Here is a 24789-nt window from a genome sequence, read left to right on the forward strand (position 1 = left end):
AGGAAATATTCGTGAATGTGTCAGAACTTTTGCTGGGAATAGGCAGGCCACTGTCATCTGTTTCAGGAGGTGACCACCCAGAGAGAGGGGAAGTTTACTAAGCCATAGACTAGGTGAAAGCACAAGAATATTTCATCGACGTTTTAAAACCTGGGATGATGACGCTCTCTGCAGGAAATGAAATCACTGATTGATAGCCCAGCTAAAAATGAAACCCCTAGAACAGGTTTCAGAAAAATTATAACGTGCCCAGATTGAGGAAAAGTCGTGGTTTTTGTTTTGTTTTAAGTCCAGAGAAACAAACAAAGTGGGGGCAGAATTTCCCATGGTTTCACTTCATAGGGAAACCAGTGAGGTACGTATCTTGGCATGGGTCAGGTTTGGAAGGCTTTATTTCTAGGAAAAAAAAAAAAAAGTGGATCAGGAGAGATTCATTGATAGGTTATTAGTTTACTGTATAAACTGAACCTGTATATCTGTCTGATTTAAAGCTTAAGATAATGAACTTAATATGTGGTCATCCTGAAATGAATAAAGTCATAGTCATGAAAGAAATACAAAACCACAAATAATCTCAGAGCACAGCAATCAGATGCATTAAGCTGTTTCCTTTACCTCCTTTGCAATACCCCTCCCTGCCTGGGACTGCCAGACTTAGCAAATTAAAATATAGGATGGCCAGTTAAATTTAAATTTTGGTAACAAATACACAGTTTCTTAGTATGTCCCATGCAATATTTGGCACCTACTGATACTAAAAAATTACTTGTTGCTTCTGTAAAGTTCAAATGTAACTGGGTGTCCAGTGTGTCATCTGGCAAAACTACTTTTGCCCCATCCTAGGAGCTACTCTGCTTTAGCTGATAGTAAAATCAATTTGCATTCATCAACCCCTACGTAGAGAGGTTATAAAGTGTCTTTTCACCTGAGTTCCAACACTCACTCTGAGATCTTGGATAATTCATTTCACTTTGCTGAGCCCCAGTCACCACATCTGTAAAATGCGGGTGAATAAGAGTTCCTCCTTTGCAGGGCCATTTCGGGGACTATATGAAATGGTACATGTAAGGGCGGAGCACAGTACCCAGCTCATAGCAAATGCTCAGTCAATATTAGCTATTATTGTCAGCAGGAGGACATGATGAATAAATAAAACAGCAGAGAAGAAGGTACCTGAACTCTTTCATTTGCCAGAATATTCCTTATCTATACATATATAATGAGAGTTATCAATTGTGACTTCATTTATTTGACACACTTTACTTGACACTTTACTTCACTTCATTTATTTGACACACTTTACTTCACTTTATTTGACACATAGGGAGCAACACATAGGACTAACGATAACCAATACTGATGCACCGTATTATAGTGTCCACCAGGGCATTTCACATCTGATTCCTTGTAATAATACAAAATGCATATTAAAGAAAATCAAGACAGTGATTCTCCAAGAGGGTATGGTGAACATTTAGCCAATAGCTAGTCCTGGAGTGTCCCCCACTGTCATCCCCCTTTGAGATCCACCACTCTAAATAGTTTCAAGGACTAAAAAAGTCTGCCATAAAAGAGTTCCTTCGGCAAGGAAGCAAATTTAGAACCATCTTTATGTATGTACCCAACGTAGAAAGGACTTCTGGTCCCAAATGTGTCTTTTTGTCCAGAGCCCCTGCACAAACAATCCTCTCTGTCGTCATCGGCAAATGCAAAGGACAACTGGTCAGCACCGCTGGCAACAGGAGGTCCTCGGCAGAACGGCTTTTTAAAGGCAGCTCGCAAAGAAAGCTGTAACCTGTGGCCTCTATTCACCACCGGAAGAGTCTGAATGCTTTTCCCCTTTTGTAACAGAGAACATCTGCCATTCCAGGAGAACAATCCCCCTCCCAGCAGTACGTTTTACATACAGAGGCAACGTCCTCCTTTTATGTGGCTCTCTCATGTCCTTGGTTAGGAAATGTGCCCCTTTCAAACGGTTTTACAGCCAGAACCCCCAACTTGCCTAACTGGTACCCATCCTGCCTCTTGCCTAAGCACGACTGAAAAATATTGTATACGTGGTTAAATTAATTAAACAAGGAGGTCATTAGACAGAGGTGGCTCTACTGCCATGGAGACCCCCAACAGCAAACCAAAATTTAAGCTGTTATTGCCTCAAGGTTACAAAATCAAAACACTAAAGAGAAACAATACAAACGGCCAGTGAGGCTTTAAGTTACAGCCAATTGCTTACTTTCCTTTCATTGCTTCCACCTTTTCTCTATAAAAGTCTCTCCCCAGCTCCTGTGGGCAGAGTGCTGCTAACCACTTCCGGTTTGGTGCTGCCTAATTTGAATGAGTTTTTGTTCAAATACACTCTTAAAATTCTTACTATGGCTCAGTTATCTTTGTTTTTCGGTACGTGGGCCTCTCACTGTTGCGGCCTCTCCCGTTGCGGAGCACAGGCTCCGGACGCGCAGGCTCAGTGGCCATGGCTCACGGGCCCAGCCGCTCCGCGGCATGTGGGATCTTCCCAGACCGGGGCACGAACCCTCGTCCCCTGCATCGGCAGGCGGACTCTCAACCGCTGCGCCACCAGGGAAGCCCCTCAGTTTATCTTTTAACAATGTAAATAAGTACAAGACTTCTTTCTGAGAAAAAAATCCAAGGCATGTACTAGAATGTTCTGTGCTCTTTTTGCAAATACTTAGTTTTTAGTCTCTGTATATAAAACAAGAGGGTAAGGTAAAGACAGCATTTGGGACTTAGCTGGTATATTTGATTAAGATGGCAGCCAAATCACATTATTTCAGCCCAAGAGATATTTCTGTTAACATGGATCTTTGTACTTTTAACACGGATTGATGTAGTTCTGTACAGTCATGAAATAAACACAATTCAAGAAAACAATGCAGATCCAAACAGGTGCAGTTGGTCGCTCCAGCTGAGTAAAGGCAAGACACTTCCAGGATGTCAGCACTGGGCAGTTTACTCCTCAGGAGAAAGGACGCTCTGTGACCAGCAAACTCCTTTAAGATCTAGTATGTAGCAGCCTCCTAGGAACTTTATTTTGGAAATATAAAGTTCTTAAATGCATGTAAAATGACTGCCTTTCTAGCTTGACCTGTCCAGAGGTTATTAAAATTCTAGGCTGAGGTTTAGCCATCTTACTTGCTTTTTACTCTTAATAGGATATATTTAAAATCCCCTTGAGAAGACAGCTAGATATTATTACATATAAACTGTGACACTGAAGTGGTTGCCAGGAGCTGAAGGGGGGAGGGGAATGGAGAGTTAGTATTTCATCGGGACAGAGTTACAGTTTGGGATAATGAAAAAGTCCTGGAGATGGATGGTGGTAATGGCTGCAGAACAATACGAATGACATAATGCTAGTTAAAAATGGTTAAAAGTGTGATTTTTGTTATGTATATTTTACCACAGTAAAAAATATAACACTGATAGGTTAATAACAATGATAAAAACAAAAAAGCTGAGATGTGAGGGGAAAATAATCAGACAGAAAAGAGAGAGAGAAAGAAAAGAAAGGGAAAGAAATGGAAAGAAAAGAGATCGATGAGACACTCCTACCCCCTCCCAGGGCAGTGGTGGGAGAATGGCAGTGATCCTAAAAGGGAAAAGTGAACTGAGCCCCCTTCCCCCATCATCAAGAAGAGGGCCCCTCACTCAGAAAACAAACATTGACTACACGTCTGCAATAAGAGAATAACAGAATGTACCCTGTACCCTCTTGCACATAAAGGAAACCAAGCCATTGAAAAATTAACTGCATACAAATGGCCAATAAGCAGATGAAAAGATACTCAGCATCACTAGCTAACAGGGAAACACACATCTAAAGCACAATGAAATGCCACTTGACACCCACTAGGATGGTTATAATCAAAACACAGACAATAGCAAGCATTGATAAGATGTGGAAAAATCAGAACCCCATCCACGGCTGGTGGGAGTGTAACATGGTACAGCTACTCTGGAAAACAATCTGACAGTTCTTCAAACGGTTAAACACAGATTTACCACATGACCCAGCAATTCCACTCCCAGGTTCATATCCACGACAAAACAATACATGCGTCCACACAAAGACTTGTGCGTGAATATTCGTAACAGAATTATTCATAATAGCCCAAACGGGGAAACAACCTAAAAGTCCATCAACTTGTGAATGGACTAGAAAACAAAGCAAAACTCTGGTATATCCATGAAATGAAATACTACTCAGCATTAAAAGAAATGAAATACTAATAGAGGCTACAACATGGATGAATCTCGAAAACACCATGCTAAGCAAAAGAAGCCAGACACAAAAGACCACACGTTGTATGATTCCATTTACATTAAACGTCCGTAACAGGCAAACCTATAGAGACAGAAAGTAGTGCTTGGGATTGGGGGTGAAGTGGAGACAAACTAATAGGACATAATAGGGATCTTATTGGAGTGATGAAAATGTTATTAAACTGGATTATGGTGATGGTTGGTAAATTTACTAGAAATTATTGTACACTTAAATGTGTGAACTTTATGTTATGCAAATTATGTACCTCAATTATGTTTACAAAAAAAAAGGAATGGTGAAGAAAAGAACCGTGATTTAGAGGCACTAACAAGTGAAAAACGAAACACGGAGGAAAGTAGCATGAGAATAGATAAACAGATACATGTATGTGCACAGCTATAGCTGATTCACTTTGTTTCAGGGGGATGTAGGGGATGGATTCTCTCGCTGTGATGCAAACATGTAAACTCGAGATTCTATGACAGAGAAAAAAAAGAATAGATAAACAACAGGGTCTACTCTATAGCACAGGGAACTATACTCAATATCTTGTAATAACCTATAATGGAAAAGAATCTGAAAAAGAACATATAGATATAGGTACCCGAATCACTTTGCTGCACACGTGAAACTAACACAACACTGTAAATCAACTACATTTCAAAAAAAAGAAAGAAAAGAAAGCATAAAGAGAGGCACAAGAGACAGACCCCTCCAGTGAGAACACAGGAAGTAGGTTTGAGGAAAGGCCAGTGGTCCCCCTTAACTGCAGTCTAGACAGACACTGTCTTCATTTCTTCCTTCATGTATTTGTTCATGCAACAACAATTGACAATTGCACACGACAGGCTACACACTCGGTCAGGAGCTGGGATGCAGGTCCTCACAGAGACGACATTCCCGCAGGGGAGACCGGATCTCATGCAAGGACGCTGATGGTTATTCACGTGCCTGGCTTTGCAGGAGAAGCACTAGGGCCTTCGAAAGCACGTGACGATACTGGTCATAAAGCCCTAATATTCGAGCCAAAGACTTGAATATAAATAGGGGTTGGCTGGGCTGGGAGAGAGAGGGAGGAAGAGGAAGAGGAAGGAAGCCTTGAATAAAAGCCATGGGGTTTTAAAAGACATAGCACCTGCCTAAGACAATCTCTGTCTCTGACTGCAGTTAAGGGGGAACACTGGCCTTTCCTCACACCTACTTACTCCCTGTGTTCTCACATGAGGGTCTGTCTCTTGTGCTTCTCTCTTATGCTACTTTCTTTTCTTTATTTTAATATATATATATATTTATTTATTTATTTTTGGCTGCGTTGGGTCTTCGTTGCTTTGTGGCGAGCAGGGGCTACTCCTTGTTATGGTGCACAGGCTTCTCATTGCAGCGGCTTCTCTTGTGGAGCACGGGCTCTAGGTGCACGGGCTTCAGTAGTTGTGGCTTGCGGGCTCTAGAGCGCAGGCTCAGTAGTTGTGGCGCACGGGCTTAGTTGCTCCGCGGCATGTGGGATGTTTCCGGACTAGGGATCGAACCCGTGTTCCCCGCATTGTCTGATGGATTCTTAACCACTGCGCCACCAGGGAAGCCCTGGCTTGCCCTTTTTAAAAGATCATTCTGGTTACAAGTAGGCTGGGTGCAGAGGGCAAAAATAGGCCCAGAGACAGACATGATGGAAGATGGGGCTAGAAATGAAATTGCAGTTCTGAGCCTTAGTCGGTGTGCAAAAGAAACGGAACCAAAGGGTTTTGAACAGGGAGTCCCCAAGTCCTTTCTCAGACCAGATGGACAACCAGAGAGCCAAGGGCAGCGGTAGGGCTCCTGTGGCCACACCCCTTACTGCTTTAGTGGTATGCTAGACAACATTTTCCCAAACTGACCCCCAAAATCACCAGCACTTGTTAAAAATGCTAATTCTCAAACCCAGATCTTCCGGATCTGAATTTTGAAAGCAGAAGCCTGGGAAGCTATACTTTTTAAAATACTGCTGCAGATGACTCTCATGGTCAGGCAAGTTTCAGAAAATATTGATCCATACTTTAAAAAAAAAATCAATATCTAGACAAGCAGCAAAACAGATTAAAATATAATATAGAAGCTATCCCCAAATATGACTACCCTTTTCTTCTAGTGAATCATGATTCAGGCTGAAAAAGGTTAATGGTTCTTTCAAAACAAGAAAAGGTAAAAACAACTTATAAAGGCTGAGCATAGTATAATAAGAAAACAGTGATGAATGTGTGTAATATTGGCTTTCAGCCTCTCTGGTATTGGCACTGTAGGTATAATTCTTGGGTAGATCCGAGTATATTGGTTTCCTGGGGCTACTGTAACAAATTACCACAAACTCAGTGGCTTACAACAACAAAAACTTATTCTCTCACAATTCTAGAGGCCAGAAATCCAAAATCAAGGTACTGGCAGGGCACTGCTTCCTCTGAAGTCTCTAGGGAAGAATACTTCCTTGCCTCTTCCAGCTTCTGGTGTTCTTTGGCTTGGGCTATATGGAAGTCCAACCTCTGCCCGTGTCTCCTCTTGTGGCCTTCATCTCTGTGTTACCTCTTCTTCTGTCTCTTGTAAGGACATGTGTCATTGGACTTAGGTTCTACCTGGTTAGTCCAGGATGATCTCACCTCAAGATTCTTAATTACATCTGCAAAGACCTCTTTTCCAAATAAGGTCATAGTCACAGGTACCAGGGTTTAGGACTTGGACATATGGTTTTGCGGGGAAGGAAAGGATTCACAATTCAACCTACTACATAGTGATTTTAAATTGTTCAGCAGGCCTACATGATACTCTTACCTGTATCAGTATTTAGAGGGTGTTTTTAACATAAATGCTCTTAGTTCAACATTCCTCAGAATGACAGAAGTCCGTTTATAAATGAATTCATTCATCTGAGTCATGTATATTTTTAGAAGCATGACTATCATTTCAAAATAAGACATGGTATTAAAAAGCCTCATATAGTAGACAAAACCATATTCAGACAACTGACATCACAAAAAAAGTGTCTTTTTCAGAAAGAGAATTTCTAAGCACGAAGAAAGGTACATCTATCTCAAGAAGAGTAACAGGGAGGAAGCCAAAGTATTTTAGTGGTCTCTGCTGACATTCCCCTTAGGAAATGTCAGTGAATCAAGTTTTATTGTAATTAATGTTTTAACAGAACATTTTGCTTTCCCAGGGCAAAAAACAGGAGTAGCTGATATTACAAGGATGTATGAAGTAGCTATTAGAAACAGGAATAGCTGTAGAGGCATGAATATATGATGAGGAATCTGTAGTTAATTTATGAACATCAGGCACTTATAGACACAGAAAAAAATAATACTTTAAGATAGACACAGGGGGCTTCCCTGGTGGCGCAGTGGTTGAGAGTCTGCCTGCCGATGCAAGGGACACGGGTTCGTGCCCCGGTCCGGGAAGATCCCACATGCTGCGGAGCGGCTGGGCCCGTGAGCCGTGGCCGCTGAGCCGTGGCCGCTGAGCCTGTGCGTCCGGAGCCTGTGCTCCGCAACGGGAGAGGCCACAACGGTGAGAGGCCGGCATACCGCAAAAAAAAAAAAAAAAGATAGACACAGGGCAGGATGGATACATAAAGCAGTGTGGGGTGGGAAACAGCATGGTACCAAAGGAAAAAAAATTGATAATTGCTGCATAATTGGGAAACCTGACAGAAAAGATCTAAACAGAAGCGTTTCCCTAAATTACATCCACCTAGAGTTTTCAAAAATCATTTATTGAGAAGAGACTGGCGTTAATAGAGTAACTTAATAATATTTGTAGGAGTTTATTGGAGTAGTAAATATATTTGTATTTTGCTTAACTTTTTAAACTATATAGTGTTCTTTCTTCTGAGTGGGTTCAGTTCTTATGAACTAAAAATCCTCTGTTCTTATAAAACATTCCCAGGTATTCAATAAAAGAAGACAGAAAGAGAGGTTGAGAATGACATCGAAATTGAATAGACCCAAATAAAACTTTAGTCAAGATCCTGGTGCCAAAGAGGTGCACACTGATTAAACAGTAACCTTATAAAATGGGACTTAAGCAAAACTTGTGTGTATCAGAATACACCATTTGCTTTTATATAACAAACTCTGCAGGTACACTAGCAACACATCTCAGAAACTAATTCTTAAAATGATGACAGATTGCAAAATAGCACATCAAAATCCATCAAATTCTATCAGCATCCACCCCTCTCTATCCAACATGGCAAAAGATTTCTCAAACTTTGCACGAGTAGCCAGCAACACACCAATACATCATTGCAATATATATCATTGTCTTGCAAATTCTGCTAACATAATTACAAGCAAACTTGCAGCATGTGATAATTATTATTTAGATTAGTTGACTCTTTTAACCAATCAAGCTACTTTCCCATCTTATAATACATTTCACTGTGGTATGTTTCTTTGCTTTCTCTAACATCTTTCATACAGATAACACAAGTTCAGCCATCACATTACAAAGGAAAGCTTGAATAAATTCATCCTGTATATTCTTTTGTACAACCTCTAATTAAAAACCCAGGAGGGAAATCACTCTAGTGATATCTCAATATAAAAAAGGACATTACTTTTTGTTTTTCCAAGAAAACTTCATAAGTGGCATTTATTTAAATTCTAATCATTCAAGCAAAAATGTTAGAATGCCCTCCCACCCCCAGCCTTTGTTAAGTGAAACATAAACAGAATTCCAAGAGAGGAGGACCATTCCCTTGTGTCTATTCCAGTAGTATAAGGGAAGTAGTTATGTCTGATATATTTTGCTACAGATTCCTTAATCTAGACAATGATTACTAATTCATGCATTTAATTTGAACAATGATATAATTAGGTTGATTTCCAGATGACTCATTTTGTAAACCTTTGGCCATTAGCATTCCAGGCAGAGTGGGCCATGTGCTGCCTTCCTGCTGACATCAGTGGAAATCTTGAGTCAAGATCAAAGCTACTTTATGCCTCTCTGACCTTTCTTCACAATGCACAGTGGGGCCTGGGTTTCTCAGCTCAGAATGTTCATATTTGCTTCACTGTCCCCACAGGGTTACCACTTACAATCTACATGTAGATATTCACTGAAGATCCTACAACCGGTCCATTGGAAATCACAAGTCTTAGATTCTAGCTTTCAGGTGGCTTCCTGATCTGGATCCAAACCTCAGGAGATCTTATTGTGGTTGGCTCACTGAGGCTTCAGCGAACAGAGAGAGAACCCAGTGGGGTGAGGGGCAGTGCTCATTTTGCCCCCAGAAATCTGCCATACACTTACTTTCGTCTAGAGATGCACTTTGAGAATCACACTGGAGAAAGGATGCCTTACCTGGACAGTCATGTCTGCGCTGGATGTGTCTGTGGCTTTCGAGGTTAGCTCATCTCCTGTTAGCAGCACACTCTCCCACCCAACTCCTGAAAAAGAAAAATCAAAATGGTACGATTTGAGCCAAGTGTGTTCAGCTGGTGTAGAGAGATCACTGTTTCGCAGCTTCCAAGCCCGTGTGACTTGAAAGGAAACCAATGATTACCCATAGTTTCACTGCCTGGCAGTTACCAGGAGAGCTTCCTTTCAGAAGTGTGGTCAGTCAGCACCTCCTGTTTTTATCTAATCTCCAAGTCTGGAGTCATTATCTAAATCCTATATTTTCTAAATAGTATTATTCCTAGTCCAGAGTGGAGAAGAGGTTAAAATGAACTCCAGAATCCAGGTCTCATACTGAGGTCTTATTTGGAGCTTAAAGTGACCCCCCATAACACAGAAATCTGCACATCTGAATCTAATTCAGCATCCAATAGCAGTGACCTCAGATTATTCACTGTCCTAGATTCTACACAGCTGCTGGAAATAACCGAGACTTCACACTCACTTTTAAAATCTCTATATATTTCTCCCCAAGTCTTAATGCATGTTAGCTCCTTTTCTCTTAAGCTGTCAGACAGGCTCCAAGTGTGGACATCTGGCAAGATACAAGGTTTTGCTCTCCCCAACCTCAACGAAAGAGATCAGCGGCTGGTGTTTGGAAATACCCATGATCACAGTACAGTAAAACTACACTAATTTAGATGCAATTATGTGTGTGAATGGAGGTGGAATGGTCTATAATAGTGAAAAGTTTGAAGTAATGACAAGTATACTTTTAAAAAACAATATTGCAAGTAAAGTCATCTTCTTAAAAGCTAAGAAGGCAATACTTAGAGTTTCTCAGGGTCCACTTTAATAGGCAGATAGAAATTTTATAATTGGTATAATAACTGCCTACTGGGATATGAGCGCTCATAGCTTAAAGTATTGAAAAGATTGTTTCCTTAAACAGACTAAAACTGTGTAATATTAATTTACATTATTGATTTTCTTGAATAATTTTCTCTAAGGGTAACTTGAGGGCACTATTCATGCCGGATCTGTGTGTATCACCCAAATTCCAAATTTCAACTGTCTAGCATTATGTTAAATGAGGACTGGCACATTTTCCTGTTTGCCACATAGTAAATATTTTAGGCTCTGAGGTCAGACCACTTCTGTTGCAGCTTCTCAAGCTGCCATTATGGAGGAAAGCAGCCAAGATAACATAAAAACAAATGGACACAGCTGGGTTCCAATAAAACTTTACTTACAAAAACAGGCGCTGGGCTGTTTTGGCTCATGAGACGTGCTCTACCAGCCTCTGTGCTAAATCAAGAAACCAGAGATGTGTCCAGGAAAGATTGTGATACTTCAGCATTTTTCTAAGGATCAACTGGACGAATCAGATGGTGAAACTATAACAATTGTTTGCAATTACATGACACTTTAAATAAACTAATAGGAGATTAATTAAATGTTAATACATTAGCACTGGTTGCATTGCCTTGTTTTATATTCTGAATCCTTGAGAGCCTCATTTCACAGGAAATACGCACAATGGATTACTCAGGATCCATGGGCTATAATTTATTGCAAAGTACAAATAATTGTCTCTCACTGGGTTGTAAAAATTGGGTCAGAGAAGTTTGATGACTTGCCCTACAATTTCCTCTCAGGGAGGTTGTGGGCTTTGTCTTAAATGCACGTTTCTGGGAAAGAAATCTTTGCTCCCACATGAACAGATTATTTCCCAGACACATCTCGCATTTAACTAAAGCCCCTCCTGGTTTAAGCCACTGTTGGTGCCTGTTGGATCTGGCTGGCAGAGACATACAGATGTTGGGCATGATGGACAAATATATGATATTTAATTATGGAATCATTTGAATTATTGTTCAGCAAATATTCGGTCCCCTTCTCTCCCACTGTGGGAGAAACTGTCTTCCCTGTCCTACTGATGTTGGCTTTGACCAATGGGATTTTAGTGGATATCATGCAAGCAAAGGTTTGAAATGGGTTTGAGTGGTGATGTTTGCCCTCTTGCACTTCTGCTGTAGCATGAGAAGGACATGTCCCAGTTGGCCTGCAAGGAAATAAGAGTCATGGGGACCAGACTTGGACCCAATCCACACCTTGCAGCTAAGCCAAGTGTAGATCAGCCAACCCCTAGCCCAACTGCATATGCATGACAATAAAAGCGACTGAGTTTGGGGATGATTTGTCAAGCAACATTATTGTAACAATAGCTAATAGATGCAATCTATAATGAAAATTATAGATGAAAATCATTTTGGATAAAGTATTTCATTTTTAACTATGCAAATATAATTCCCTTTGTTGCATAAAATTCATTTACAAGTATTAATTCCCATCTCTTCTCTATATTATATCCCACTTTGGGAAGAATCTTTTCTCTGCTATAACCATTCCTTTCATAAGCAATACTATCTTTATGAAAGGATATATGGCCACAAGAAAGATCTATGAGACATAAATATATGTGTATTCTCAGAATCTTAGCCTGCAGTCAAGAAACCACTTCAGAATTCATGGCAAGAGTGAGAGAAAATAGATATAACATTTCAACTTAAAAATGTTATTAATCCTGATAATAAGTTGTGAGGACAGAAAAATGTTATTTTAAAAGAGAGAAGCAAAATTCCTTCCAGGTAGAAAGCTGTTTTTGGAGAACAAAGCAACTTTACGAGCCATTTCAGTATGAAAAGGTGGAAGGAAAAGAAAAATGGAAGAGGTCCATTTAGAAGAAGGAGAGCAGCTGAAAAATGTTGGAACAAGAGCTGGCAGTAAGAAATTCCCAGGGGGTGATAAAAAGGACTTTTGAGAACAGTGATGTTTTAAAAATCAGTCTTAAATTATTCATCGTGCTGTGTCAGGATGTAATTCTCCCCTTACTCTCATACCTTCAGAGAAGATCTGTCTTACACCATTGTGTTCTATTGGTGTTGTTGACTGGAAATTAATAAGGTCCCACATTTGGACCTCAGGGCAGAGAGAAGAGAGCAGCCATCTGTACATGGGAGCTCCCTGCAAAAGTGGAGTTTGAGAAGGACATGATAATAAGACTCTTGGAGAGGGTACTAGACCCGAACACTACACCTGATAGGGCTACGGGTCAATTTTCTTTCATAACCAATGTACAAGAGATCCTCCCATTTTGCAGACTTGAAGATGCAAGATGACTGACATGTCTTTACTGAATGATGCTTAAACATGTAAAAAAGCCACTTCCATTTCCAAAATAGCGATTGTACCACACGTGGGTAGGGGTGTAGCTTAGATTGCTTGTTTGAGATTCCTTCAGTGCTAGGATTTTATCAACAACTTTCCATGTTGATTTTTATCACCATATATATATATATATATATAATTTGATACAAAATATAGAATATATATATTTCACATATATTTCTACCTATTGTACTTTCAAATAACCACTTTTATATCCCCCCTTCTCCCTTTGCTCGACCTCTTATTTATAACATTTTTGAGAAACTATATTTTATATTATTTCTACAATCCCTAGCAATACTACTACTATTTTAATTACATTTTTAAAAGACTGGATCAAACCTTCAGGAAAAAATAACTTCTCTCTCCCAGAAGAAAATAAGTTTGCATTTCCCTGTAGTGGAAAAATTGAGACCCGTCTGCTTGTAGCTGAGGGATGCTTATGAATACTCCATCAGGGACAGTTTTATGAGGATCTTGCAGGAATAAATCAAATCCGCCATGAATTTGTCTCTGTTCCTTTTTCTACACCTCCATACTTAGCTACACAGTCAGATAAATGCATCCCTTTGCCCAAGCTTCCAGTTCCCTGGCGTCCACATCCCTGGGTCTCTGTTCCCAGGGCACACTCTGCTGATTGGCTTGGCCACTCTCTCTATCGATTTCTGTTGGGAATAATATGTGTGCGGTTGACAGGGCAGTGCAAGCAAAAGGAAGGAGGCTGGGCTCAACCCTGGCTGGAGAAGCCAGGGGCATACCTGAGGACCATCAAGGAGAGGGTGTAAGCTGGTAGCAGGTAGCCACAAGGTCTTGAGCAGGATAAACTATAGACAAGATGATTCTGTGTGTTTGAACAAAGGGAGACAGGACTAGACTGAACAGTGGAGAGGGCGAGGAGACTAAGGAGGCAGGCTTGGTGGGGAAGCAACTGATGGCATCCCAGGAAACACTGGGTGACTTCCTTAGTTCTGATCCTGGCTGGTACTAAAAATAAATAAAAATTAAGGGTCCAAGGCTTAGAGGGAGAGGGTAGAACTGCACGGGAGGATGCTAATTGTACCCAGAGCCCCTGGAATCACCATGTGTCACGAGGTGAAAGCAGATTAAGAAAGAGAGGAAGACAGGTCAGCATGGACTCTCATGTGCAAGAGAATGGACCTTTGCTCTAGCCCATCTGTCCACACAGATTCTAGACAGATCGTTGGACAAAGTGGGTGGCCAAGGTGGTCATTAGTGCTGTTCACCAAATGCTCCTGGTTCCTTCCTCTCATGGACACGTAACAGGATTTCACTTCCTGGTCCCCTTAGGGTTGGGGAGGTCATGAGACTAGCTCTGGCTGATAAGTGTGGGCAGCAGTAGCATGGATCACTTCCGGCCGGAGCATTTAAGTGCTGATGGAGGATGCTCCAGAGTACCCTTCCCCTCCACCACGGTGAATGGCAATGTTCTAGACAGTGGCGATCCTACTGGCCTAAGGCCCAGCCGAGAGGGTAACACAAAGCACAGACACAGCCAGCCCACAATGGCCACGTAACACGAATGAGAACTAAACCTTTATTATTTTAAGCCAAAGGATTGGGGCTGTTTATTACGGTAGCATCACATAGCCCAGCCTTAGGAAAGGAAGGAGCCCTTCCAGACCCACCTTCCCCATCAACCTCCAGTTCCCATTACAGAGAGTTCTTCGGACAAATCTGTATCTATCCTCTAAATACATTCTACCATTTAAATATCGTCTCCTCAACCAGGTTCTAATCGCCCATACTTTCTACTTCCTTGGGGGTCACTCTCTGATTCCACTGTGCCCCTGTGCTTATTGCACAGGTCGGTTGCATCTCATGAAGGATGTAGGTTCTAAAGACAAAAGGCACAAACCTGCATGATCAAAACTGCCCTTGAGATATTCCAGCTCTGTCATATCATGTGCTTACGGGAATCAAGATTCTCAGTGTAGAAAAAGATACAGATGTAATATAGAAAAAGTTCAGTAAAGCCATGTGTTTGAATTGGAAATACCAGAATAAACACATGAGATGAGTTACATTTAAAAATTAGGGACTTCCCTGGTGGCGCAGTGGTTATGAATCTGTCTGCCAATACAGGGGACACGGGTTCGAGCCCTGGTCTGGGAAGATCCCACGTGCTGCGGAGCAACTAAGCCCATGCGCCACAACTACTGAGCCTGTGCTCTACAGCCCACGAGCCACAACCACTGAAGCCTGTGTGCCGCAACTACTGAAGTCCATGCGCCTAGAGCCCGTGCTCCACAACAAGAGAAGCCATCACAATGAGAAGCCCACATGCAGTAACAAAGACCCAACACAGCCACAAATAAATAAATAAATAATAAAAATTAAAATTAGGGCTTCCCTGGTGGCACAGTGGTTGAGAGTCCACCTGCCGATGCAGGGGACACGGGTTCGTGCCCCGGTCCGGGAGGATCCCACATGCCGCGGAGCGGCTGGGCCCGTGAGCCATGGCCGCTGAGCCTGCACATCCGGAGCCTGTGCTCCGCAATGGGAGAGGCCACAGAGGTGAGAGGCCCGCGTACAGGAAAAAAAAAAAAAAAAGAAAAAAAAATTAAAATTAAATGTGTGTATGGATACATGTAAAAAAGAACAATAATAACTGCCCTGGAAAATTCCTCAAATCTCCCAAACTGTCCAATTAGCACCGTACTTCAGAAAGCCCAACAGAGCCACTTCTGCTCCAGCTTTGGAACAGACCATTTCTCCTGTTAAGTACCAGATGATGCTGTTGGCTTGTACTAAGGATCATGTTGTACAAAACAATACAGATCTTGAAACTAGGATTTCTCTGTGTTTGAAGATGCTCAGAATATGAGAGAGAGAAGGAGCTGAGACTGACAGCAGGAACAGCAGAAGAATACCTCCCTTGTCATCCTCCTACTGGGGTGTATGATTGACAGTGCTTTTAGCCAAAGGTAATCAAAAGCCTATTTAATAAAGGCTTAAACAACAGAGGATAGACTGGCTCATGTCACAAGAAGTCCCAAGGTAGTTTGGTTGCAGAGGTAGTTACTTCAATGGCTCCACAGCCTCACGGCCTTACTTTGACCTCTCTGCAATGCTCTTGACTCTCCTCTGGGGTCCCAAGATGGACACAGCAGTTCCACGTGCCACAAAAACATCTGGTAGCACAAGAAGGGAGGAGTTAATACGCCTTCCACAAAAGCACCCTCCTCACACGCCCAAGCCGACGCCCGAAGTCTCACTGGTCAGAAACAGAGCATAAGTCTATGCCTAACCCAATCGTGGAAAAAGGGAATGGAATTATCAAAATTGGCTTGGAGCTAATGAATCAAGATTTACCCCCTGGGTCGGTGAGGGTCTCAGCCTTCTCTGAGCACATGGCCACCTGGAGGACAAACAGAGGGACGAAACAAGATCTCGGCAGGCAAAAGAGAAGGGGACAGGTTGATGGCTGTCAGACAAGCACCACTAGGGTCTGTCACAAGAGGACGTGCACATAGATTGGAATAGCAGGCAGGATCCCTGACAGTTTTAAAATTTCTATTTTTCTTCTTCCTCTCATTACTTTAGTTAGAAATACACAGTCAAATTCGTATAAGTACAATACACAGATGATGCCGGGACTCAGCCCTGCCTTCCAGCGCCAGCTCCTCAGGGGGACGGTGTCTTACCCCTAGAGTGACGTTTCCTCCTGCTCCCTCCGCTGTGAACTCAGCCCTGAGCATTAGCCCCGCCTATTGGGCCTGAGCAGGGAAAGCCTTTCAGTGTGTCTGTCTGACGGCATTTGCTCGTCCATGCTGGGACGTGGGCAGGGAGTGGGCCTGATACCCAGTTAGTCTCCCCCAGTGGCTGTTAAATGAGCAGCGTTTAGTTCGAGGCAGCCAGGTTCGAGGGGTAGGAGCTTCCGAGTGGGGCCTGGGTAAGAGCAGAGAGTGCACAAAGGAGAAAAGAGAAACACAAAGGCGCTGGTAATGAGATAGGCTGGGACCTGGGACCCTAACCAGAGTGCTCGCACCTGGAGAGACAGCTCCTCCAGCAACAGAATACACGGAAACGATAAGCAACGAAAAATAACTGCACGCATGTGCAGCTGGGGCAATTACGAACAATAAGATACAGAAAGGCCACAAAGCAACAGCCATTTCTGAGGTGCCTGGAGCAAACACAGGGTACTGTACATGACCCCTGCACACAGCACCACCAAGCGGGGGGGCAGACCACCTAAGCCTTGCCTCCTGCCCAGCCCACGGACCTGCCCCTGTTGTTACCCTATTTAAGGACCCAAGCACCTCCTCTCAGGGAGCGAGCAAAGGCACCTGTTTCTTGTTTTCGCTTCCTCGTGCAGCGTGAGTCCCGATAAAGCCTTGCCTGAGATTCTCATCCGGCCTCTAATCAATTTCTATCGACGAAAGAGTCCAAGGGCCTGGGTTGATAACAGTAACAGTCCCACTTTGGAGCTGATTCACTCCAGATGCTGAAGAAACAGACTGTGATTGGTCCTTTCTCCCAGAGCCAGGCAAGACCTGGTGGCTCTGGACACTTGCCATCAAACCACTGGAGGTGCAGTCACCGGACATAAAACATCTGGGTGGTGAGACCCTGTGTACCTTGACGACGGGGCTGTCCCTTCACCGGCCACACCCCCACGCCCACCTCAGTCCTCAGTCAGCACAGTGAGGGCTGGCACGTCATGGGGGGGGTCCTTAAATATTTCCCTAACTGAATTGGAGCTGGAAGGGGCCTTGAGGCCGCCTGTGCTCCTTTCTTATCAGGACAGAAGGCTCTGTCATCTGATGAGTACTCCTCAGCCTTCACATGGCCATTTCCTGGTCACCTTACTCACCACTTCACAAGGTCATGCTGCTGGGGCAGCTGGAATGGACCATCTTAAGAAGAGCTGAGCCACAAGGTTGCAGAGCCTCTCCCGTTGCAGAGCACAGGTTGGGGAGAAAAGATCCCAGATGATGCCCTACAGAGCCCGGCGAAAGGCAAGAACAGAGGACACAGTGGAGGGGCCGTGGCTGGGAGTGGACCTTTTGTTTACTGGCACCTTGGGGGAGGTTCTCAGGTGCTTCCAACCTTCTTGCCTATCGTGGCTATTCTCTTCTTCATCACATGTCTGCCTCAGCCTTCATCGGTACATTGACTTAGAAACAGCCACAGAACTACAAAGAAGTCTGGAGCCCAGGCTTTCATGTTTCAGTGAGAAAACCAAAGGCCTGAGATGCAAAAGCATGAGTCAAGGGCCCACAGAAAGTAGCTGCTAAGCTGGGTCTGACAGAGACAAGATTGCCTGATTTCCTAGACGAGGGTTCTTCCTGGGGCCCAAATGATATCAACCCCATTTTACAGACAAAAGATAGACCCATTGTGAAAATTTCATCGATCACAATGAAAAGAAAGGGGTTAGGGCCTGGGTCCCCCTGCGTCTAAACTCTCTTCCTCATCCAAGTCTTGGAATTGAGACTTGGCTAGATACTTCTCTTCCTTTTAATCGCCTTTCGCTCCCTTTGGGTTTGAACAATCTCACTTTGTTCTTGGAGGAGTTCTCAGCATGGTGGTCATTAAAACCTAGCGGAATTTCAGAACAATGATTTGCCTCTCAACACTTGGCTTTGGGAAACCCCACCCAAGGACTAGCTGATGGGACTTGCTTCCTCTGGATGGGAAGCCCCACCCAGGCGCTGGGAGGCATAGGGCAGGATGTGACCCCACCCCGCTCACCCCACTCCAGGTGGTGGCTCATCCTTGCCTCTGAGCCCCAGCTTTCTCTTCCCTGGGATGGATGTAAAGACCAGGCCTTGGGGCCTCGAGAAGCAATGGTGGCAGGGGCACTTCTCCCTCTCTTGACTCCTGTTCCTGAGGAGAGCTCATCGGGGAAAAAGTCCACCATTTGGACGAGTTATTGGAAATAACTTGAAATAATCCATTATTTCCATAACTGGAGATAATCCATTTCCTCAACCCTGAGGCCGTTGGACCCCCTCCCCCACCTACACTTCCTTGAATGAGGGAAGTTTGTCCGGGTGCCTCTCAGGGCAGATGTTTAGGGAACTCAAAGATGCACAAAAATAAAACGTCAATGTCTTGCCCAGTGTGCCCATGTCCTCTCCACTCCATCGCTCTCTCCACCAACATGGCCACGACAACACCAATCATGACAGCTGAACTGTACTGAGGATGTGCTACGGATCAAGGACTAGGTCTTCATGGGTATCATCTCATTCAATCCTCACACAATACAGGTACATGAGGCAGGTACAATATTACCCCCACTTTACAGAGGAGAAAACTGAGGCTTAGAAAACTTAAAACTGAACTAGCAAGTGATGGAACCAAGATTTAGTCCAAGCACTCTGACTTCAGAGGCTATCTGCCTAACCAGTACAATTTACTGCCACCCAAAAGAGCTTACTACCGTCCCAAAGATTGTATTTCTTTTGTTTTCAGAGATAGGGGGACAGGAAGCTTGAGGACATATTGAAAAAATCAAGATTTGCTGAGGGGAAGTTTTCTTCCTGGAGGTTCCCATTCAAGATGGTTTCTGAGCTCACAAAGAGCAGATCAAATAAAGGCTTTGCGGTGGGGTCCCCGGAGAGATATAGAGCCACGGCTGGCACTGAACCCAACCCAGTGCAATTCAGCAAACATTTACGAGGGGTTTATAGGGCCTCTCTGTGGCGGCGAGGATGGGGCAGTTGTCCTTTCACACAGGAAGAGCTCCAAGGCACAGCCCTGTGGAATCCCACGACAATCTAGTTCTGCAGAGGCTGACCTGTGCAGCAGAACCTTAGAAAGATGGATGAAGATTAAGACTATGAAAGCACCTAGTACCTGTGAGCTCCACCTTGGGTTTAGACACCCCACAAAAACCCTGCAACAAACTTTGGGTGCTCTCAGAGGCAAGCATGCAGAGAAGTGGAAACTTACAGCACCCTGGGCTGGAAAATAGTTTGCTGACTTTCTCCCTGTAAGCATGGGGTAGGAAGGTGTAACAACAACAATAACAACAATAATAATAGCAGCTATTATTTCTTAAGTTCTTGTTATGTGCTCTTCGTTGTGCTATATTTAACATATATTATCTCACCAACACTCAAAAACCCCACATGAAGTAGGCCCTATTTTTTTTGTATGTATACATACATTTATCTTTACTTACAAATATCCATAATATAAATACACATGTACATACATACATATACTTTTTTTGGAGTATAATTGCTTTAAAATGGTGTGTTAGTTTCTGCTTTATAACAAAGTGAATCAGTTATACATATACATATGTTCCCATATCTCTTCCCTCTTGCGTCTCCCGCCCTCCCAGCCTCCCTATCCCACCCCTCAAGTAGGCCCTAATTTTTTTTTTTTTTGCGTTACACAGGCCTCTCACCGTTGTGGCCTCTCCCGTTGCAGAGCACAGGCTATGGACGCGCAGGCTCAGCGGCCATGGCTCACGGGCCCAGCCGCTCCGCGGCATGTGGGATCTTCCCGGACTGGGGCACGAACCCGTGTCCCCTGCATCGGCACGCGGACTCTCAACCACTGAGCCACCAGGGAAGCCCCCAAGCCAATTTTGAAAATGGTTTGTTTTGGCCTGCCTGAGCCAGTCCTCAGAAATTAAAGCCTTTTTAGGCAACCATGCCCCTTGCAGCAAACTCAAGGGCCCCTACTCAGAGGTTAGAGAACTAACAGCTTAAAGCCTGGTTTACTCTCAAGTTAATCTGCAGATATTACCATTCGGGGGGCTCCCCCTCCATGTCCAATAAAGGATTCTGTTACAGTCTCCACAGCACCCCAGTTATTAGATTTGCCAGCCTGATGTTACTAGGCTGGAATGATATTTGATATTTAGTCCCTAAACATATGATCTAAAATTAAATAATTAAATAACACAACATTGTAAATCAACTATACTTCAATAAAATTAAAAAAATAAATAAATAAAACTGGCAAGAGAGTGAAAAAAATTAAATAAAAATCCAAGCCACCATCTTGGATCCAGTTCCCATGCAAGGGAGATGCATTGACCTATTAATGATTAAAACGGCAGGTAGTGACATGGACATATTTAGGGTCGTTGGGCTCTTTGGAGGGTCAATCACCCAGCTGGCATGCTGTGACTTTCCCTCTCTTGGCTGTGAAAAGGGTGCCGTGGACCGAAGGCACAGTGGAGAGCGTGGCCCTTGGGGACAGGGAGAAGCTGGGCTCTGCCGAGCTTTCCCACCTGACGCCCCCTCCCCAGCCTCACTGCCACTGCACCAGTTCAGGCTTCCAGAGGTCTCCCAACTCAGAAGTGTCTTCTGTATCATCACCACTATTATTTTTCAGAAATGTAACTGTGGTTCCATCGCTCCCAACCTTGACCTCCTTCCTTGCATTTCCACTCTGTGCCAGGCACTGTGCTTGGGCTGGGGAGACCCAGTGCAGGCCCTCAGGAAGCTGGTCGTCTGGGAGGAGGTTTTCTCTGGGCAATCTGATTTCCAGCATCACTCTGTTCCCTCACTGTATGGGGCCTCCTCTGGCTGTGAGGCCAGGATGTTGTATTTCCGCCCTGAGTTCTAGGCGTCCTGCCAGTGCCTCCTCTCCTTCCCTTGGGGCGGGGGTGGGGAGCTGTGGTGGTGTCAGGTGACCCCTGGGAGCTCACTCAGCCATTCAGAAAACCCACCTGAATCAAGTAGAAGTATATAGGGGAGAATATTTTTAGAAAAGCCTCTGGAAAGTTCAGAAGGGTTCTTAGGGTCATCATCAGTCCAGAAGTTACAAACGGTGGCCCTTCTAGCTCGTAGGCGTGCTTTGTCGAGTCCGCAAGGCTCTGTTGTTGCTTTAAATGATTTAGTTGCCAAGATTTAAAATTCATGAGAATTTACGTGAACATCCAAACGAATATCTAGTTTCTCTTGAAAAAAATGAGATTTGGCAAAACTAGGCCCAGTAGCCACCACGCTACACGGTAGCAACTGTCAAGATCTATGTATTGATAACTACCTTTATACATGAGATTTACCTGCTCTGAGGCCTCAGTCTCCACCACTCTCTATTGTTTTATTTGTGGGTTGACATCACTCACTAATGTTACCTGTCTGGCCCTTAATGGCATCTGAGTTTGCCATCCAGTCTGGTTTAATTCCCACAGTGTCCATCATGAGGAGGCTGCGTAAAGTTGTGAACTAATCCCATTTCAAATTCTTTTTTTTTAAAATTGAGGTCTAGTTGATTTACAATGTTGTGTTAGTTTCAGGTATACAGCAAAGTGATTCAGTTACGCTCGGGAGTGCACACACACACACACACACAGAGTTATTCTTTTTCAGATTATTTTCCATTACAGGTTATTACAAAATTTTGAATATAGTTCCCTGTGCTACACAGTGGGTCCTTCAGATTTTTTTCGAAGAAGATTTTTTTTTTTTTGCGGTATGCGGGCCTCTTACTGTTGTGGCCTCTCCTGTTGCGGAGCACAGGCTCCGGACGCGCAGACTCAGCGGCCATGGCTCACGGGCCCAGCTGCTCCGCGGCATGTGGGATCTTCCCAGACCGGGGCACGAACCCATGTCCCCTGCATCTGCAGGCGGACTCTCAACCACTGCGCCACAGGGGAGCCCCTCGAAGAAGATTTTTTGAAGTAGATTGAATTGAAACCATCAGTTGAAAAAACTGACTTGGCCAAAGCTGGTTAGTAACTTATTACTGAACTGTCAGGAGAACCACAGGACCATGGCAAGTTATTGCACCACTCTAAGCCTTAGTTCTCTTTACCTCACAGGGTTGTGTTTTTTTTTGTTGTTATATATTTTTTTGTTGTTGTTTTTTGGCTGCACAGCATGTGGGATCTTAGTTCCCCGACCAGGGATCAAACTCATGCTCCTTGTGTTGGAAGTGCAGAGTCCTAACCACTGGACCGCCAGGGAATTCCCGAAACCTCATAGGGTTTTGCTGTGGATTAAATGAGCTAATACATGGAACTCCTCAGCTCACTGCCAGGAAGAGAGCAAGCACTCAATATATGTTAGTTATTACTATCATTGTTTTTATTCTGTGATGCCATAATGGCTACCCTTTTACATAAATGGCTTCTAGGAATATACAGCAGTGAAGATTGTGGCTAAGAAAAGTGTTGCCAGGAGAAATAGCAGATACCCAGATCTAAATCAAGGCTTCCAAAGTCTTTATGTGGCTGGGGTCATAATTATCACTCCTGCTGGCTTGCTCAGTTAACTTTATTTTTTCTACAAATACCAGTGATGATTTGGTCCCTTCCTTGCCCCCCAGATTATCATAGCTCTTAACTAGAAATTACTTTACCTACATGGGAATTTCTGTAGAAATGGGATTTTAGCAGATCTGTGGGCCCGCAGGTGGGGAGTCAGCTAGTCTGGTGTTATGGGCTGAACTGTGTTCCCCCAAATTCACTATTTTGAAGCCCTAAGCCCTAGTTCCTTACAATGTGATTGTATTTGGAGTTAAGGTCTTTAAAGAGATTAAGTGAAAACGAGGCTGTCTGAGTGGGCCCTAACCCAATCTGACTGGTGTTCTTCTAAGAAGAGGGTATTTGGACACACAGAGAGACACCATGGGCGCACACAGAGAAGACAGTCCCTGCAAGCCAAGCAGAGAGGTCTCAGAAGAAACCCAACCTGCTGACACCTTGATCTTGGACTTCTAGCTTCCAGAACTGTGAGAGAATACATTTCTGCTGTTTAGGCAGCCCTGGCAAATGAACCCACTTGGGTAACAGAGGGTCAGGGCACGAACCAGGAGAGCCCCTTATTTGCAGCTGATGGGTGTGGAGTAGCGGGCAACTCCCAGAACTGGATCCACGGCAGGGCTTGGGATCAGAGAGGAGGAACAAGACCTGTGACGAAGGATGGGAAGCAGGAGGCGGTCAGGATGGATCCCCGAGACACGGCCAGAGCCCTTGGCTAGGACGTTAAATGCGCTCAGCAGGCTGTTTGCGCGTGTGTGTGTGTGTGTGTGTGTGTGTGTGTGTGTGTGTGAGGGTGGTGGTTTGTTTAAAGAGTTTGAGTCTGAACTGCCACAGGGCTGAATGTGCTAAAGGCAGAAGAAAGAGCTCTCGATTAATTTTTTTTTGTTTTTTTGCGGTACGCGGGCCTCTCACAGTTGTGGCCTCTCCCGTTGCGGAGCACAGGCTCCGGACGCGCAGGCCCAGCAGCCATGGCTCATGGGCCCAGCCGCTCCGCGGCATGTGGGATCTTCCCGGACCGGGGCACGAACCCGCGTCCCCTACATCGGCAGGCGGACTCTCAACCACTGTGCCACCAGGGAAGCCCTCAATTAATTTTTATATTGTTTTTTATAAGCCTGTGTTGTTTTCAGTTCAAGAGTGCTTGTGTGGCTGGAAACAAACAAGCCTGATGTTTCTCAAGTTTAAAAACCCATTTGGGAGTTTGGCTTGATCCACTACAGAAGTCTGGAAGCTAAAACTCAGATAACTGTTTGACCAGACTTTTGGGAGGCCTCCATAACGCCGCATCAGAGTATTTATATCCCGAAGTCTCCTTTCACTATCATAGGCAAATTTATCTACTGCTTTTCTGGACACAGATGAACATTTTTAAAGTATCCACAACTCAAAATGACACAGGCTCACTCTGGTGATTTGATATACGGTGGGGACAAAATTATTAGTGTGAGTTCCTCCCTTCTCCCCTCCCCTCCGCTGCTACAAGGAATCCAGTGTTGGCTGGCTCCATTTCTCTTCCTTTCTCGCCCTTAAAGGAGAGATCAGTATTTGCCAGCTCAGTAGCTGGGCATTTATAATTCGGAATTGGGGCAATAAGTAGGAAGAGACAAGCTGGAGAGGCATGAGGAAAAGGGAAAGGAAAACCAAAAGACAGATGTTAAGCTGCCTAGATTTTAGATAGGTAGGTAGATAGATAGATAGATAGATTAATAGA

The 24789-nt window shown here is 43.9% G+C and overlaps 1 protein-coding gene across 2 annotated transcripts in view; it reads right to left on the bottom strand.

Moving 5' to 3' along the window:
- The window catches only part of PALM2AKAP2 (PALM2 and AKAP2 fusion), a 638407-nt gene that overhangs the window by 129864 nt on the left and 483754 nt on the right, over nt 1-24789 (bottom strand). For both annotated transcript variants that reach the window (XM_060300637.2, XM_060300638.1), the window contains one exon: nt 9611-9696. In XM_060300637.2, the coding sequence (XP_060156620.1) occupies nt 9611-9696 (86 nt within the window). The remainder of the gene's footprint in view (nt 1-9610; nt 9697-24789) is intronic.

The sequence above is a fragment of the Globicephala melas genome, chromosome 6 (genome assembly GCF_963455315.2).
Source record: "Globicephala melas chromosome 6, mGloMel1.2, whole genome shotgun sequence".
In the NCBI taxonomy this organism is placed as follows: Eukaryota; Metazoa; Chordata; class Mammalia; order Artiodactyla; family Delphinidae; genus Globicephala; species Globicephala melas.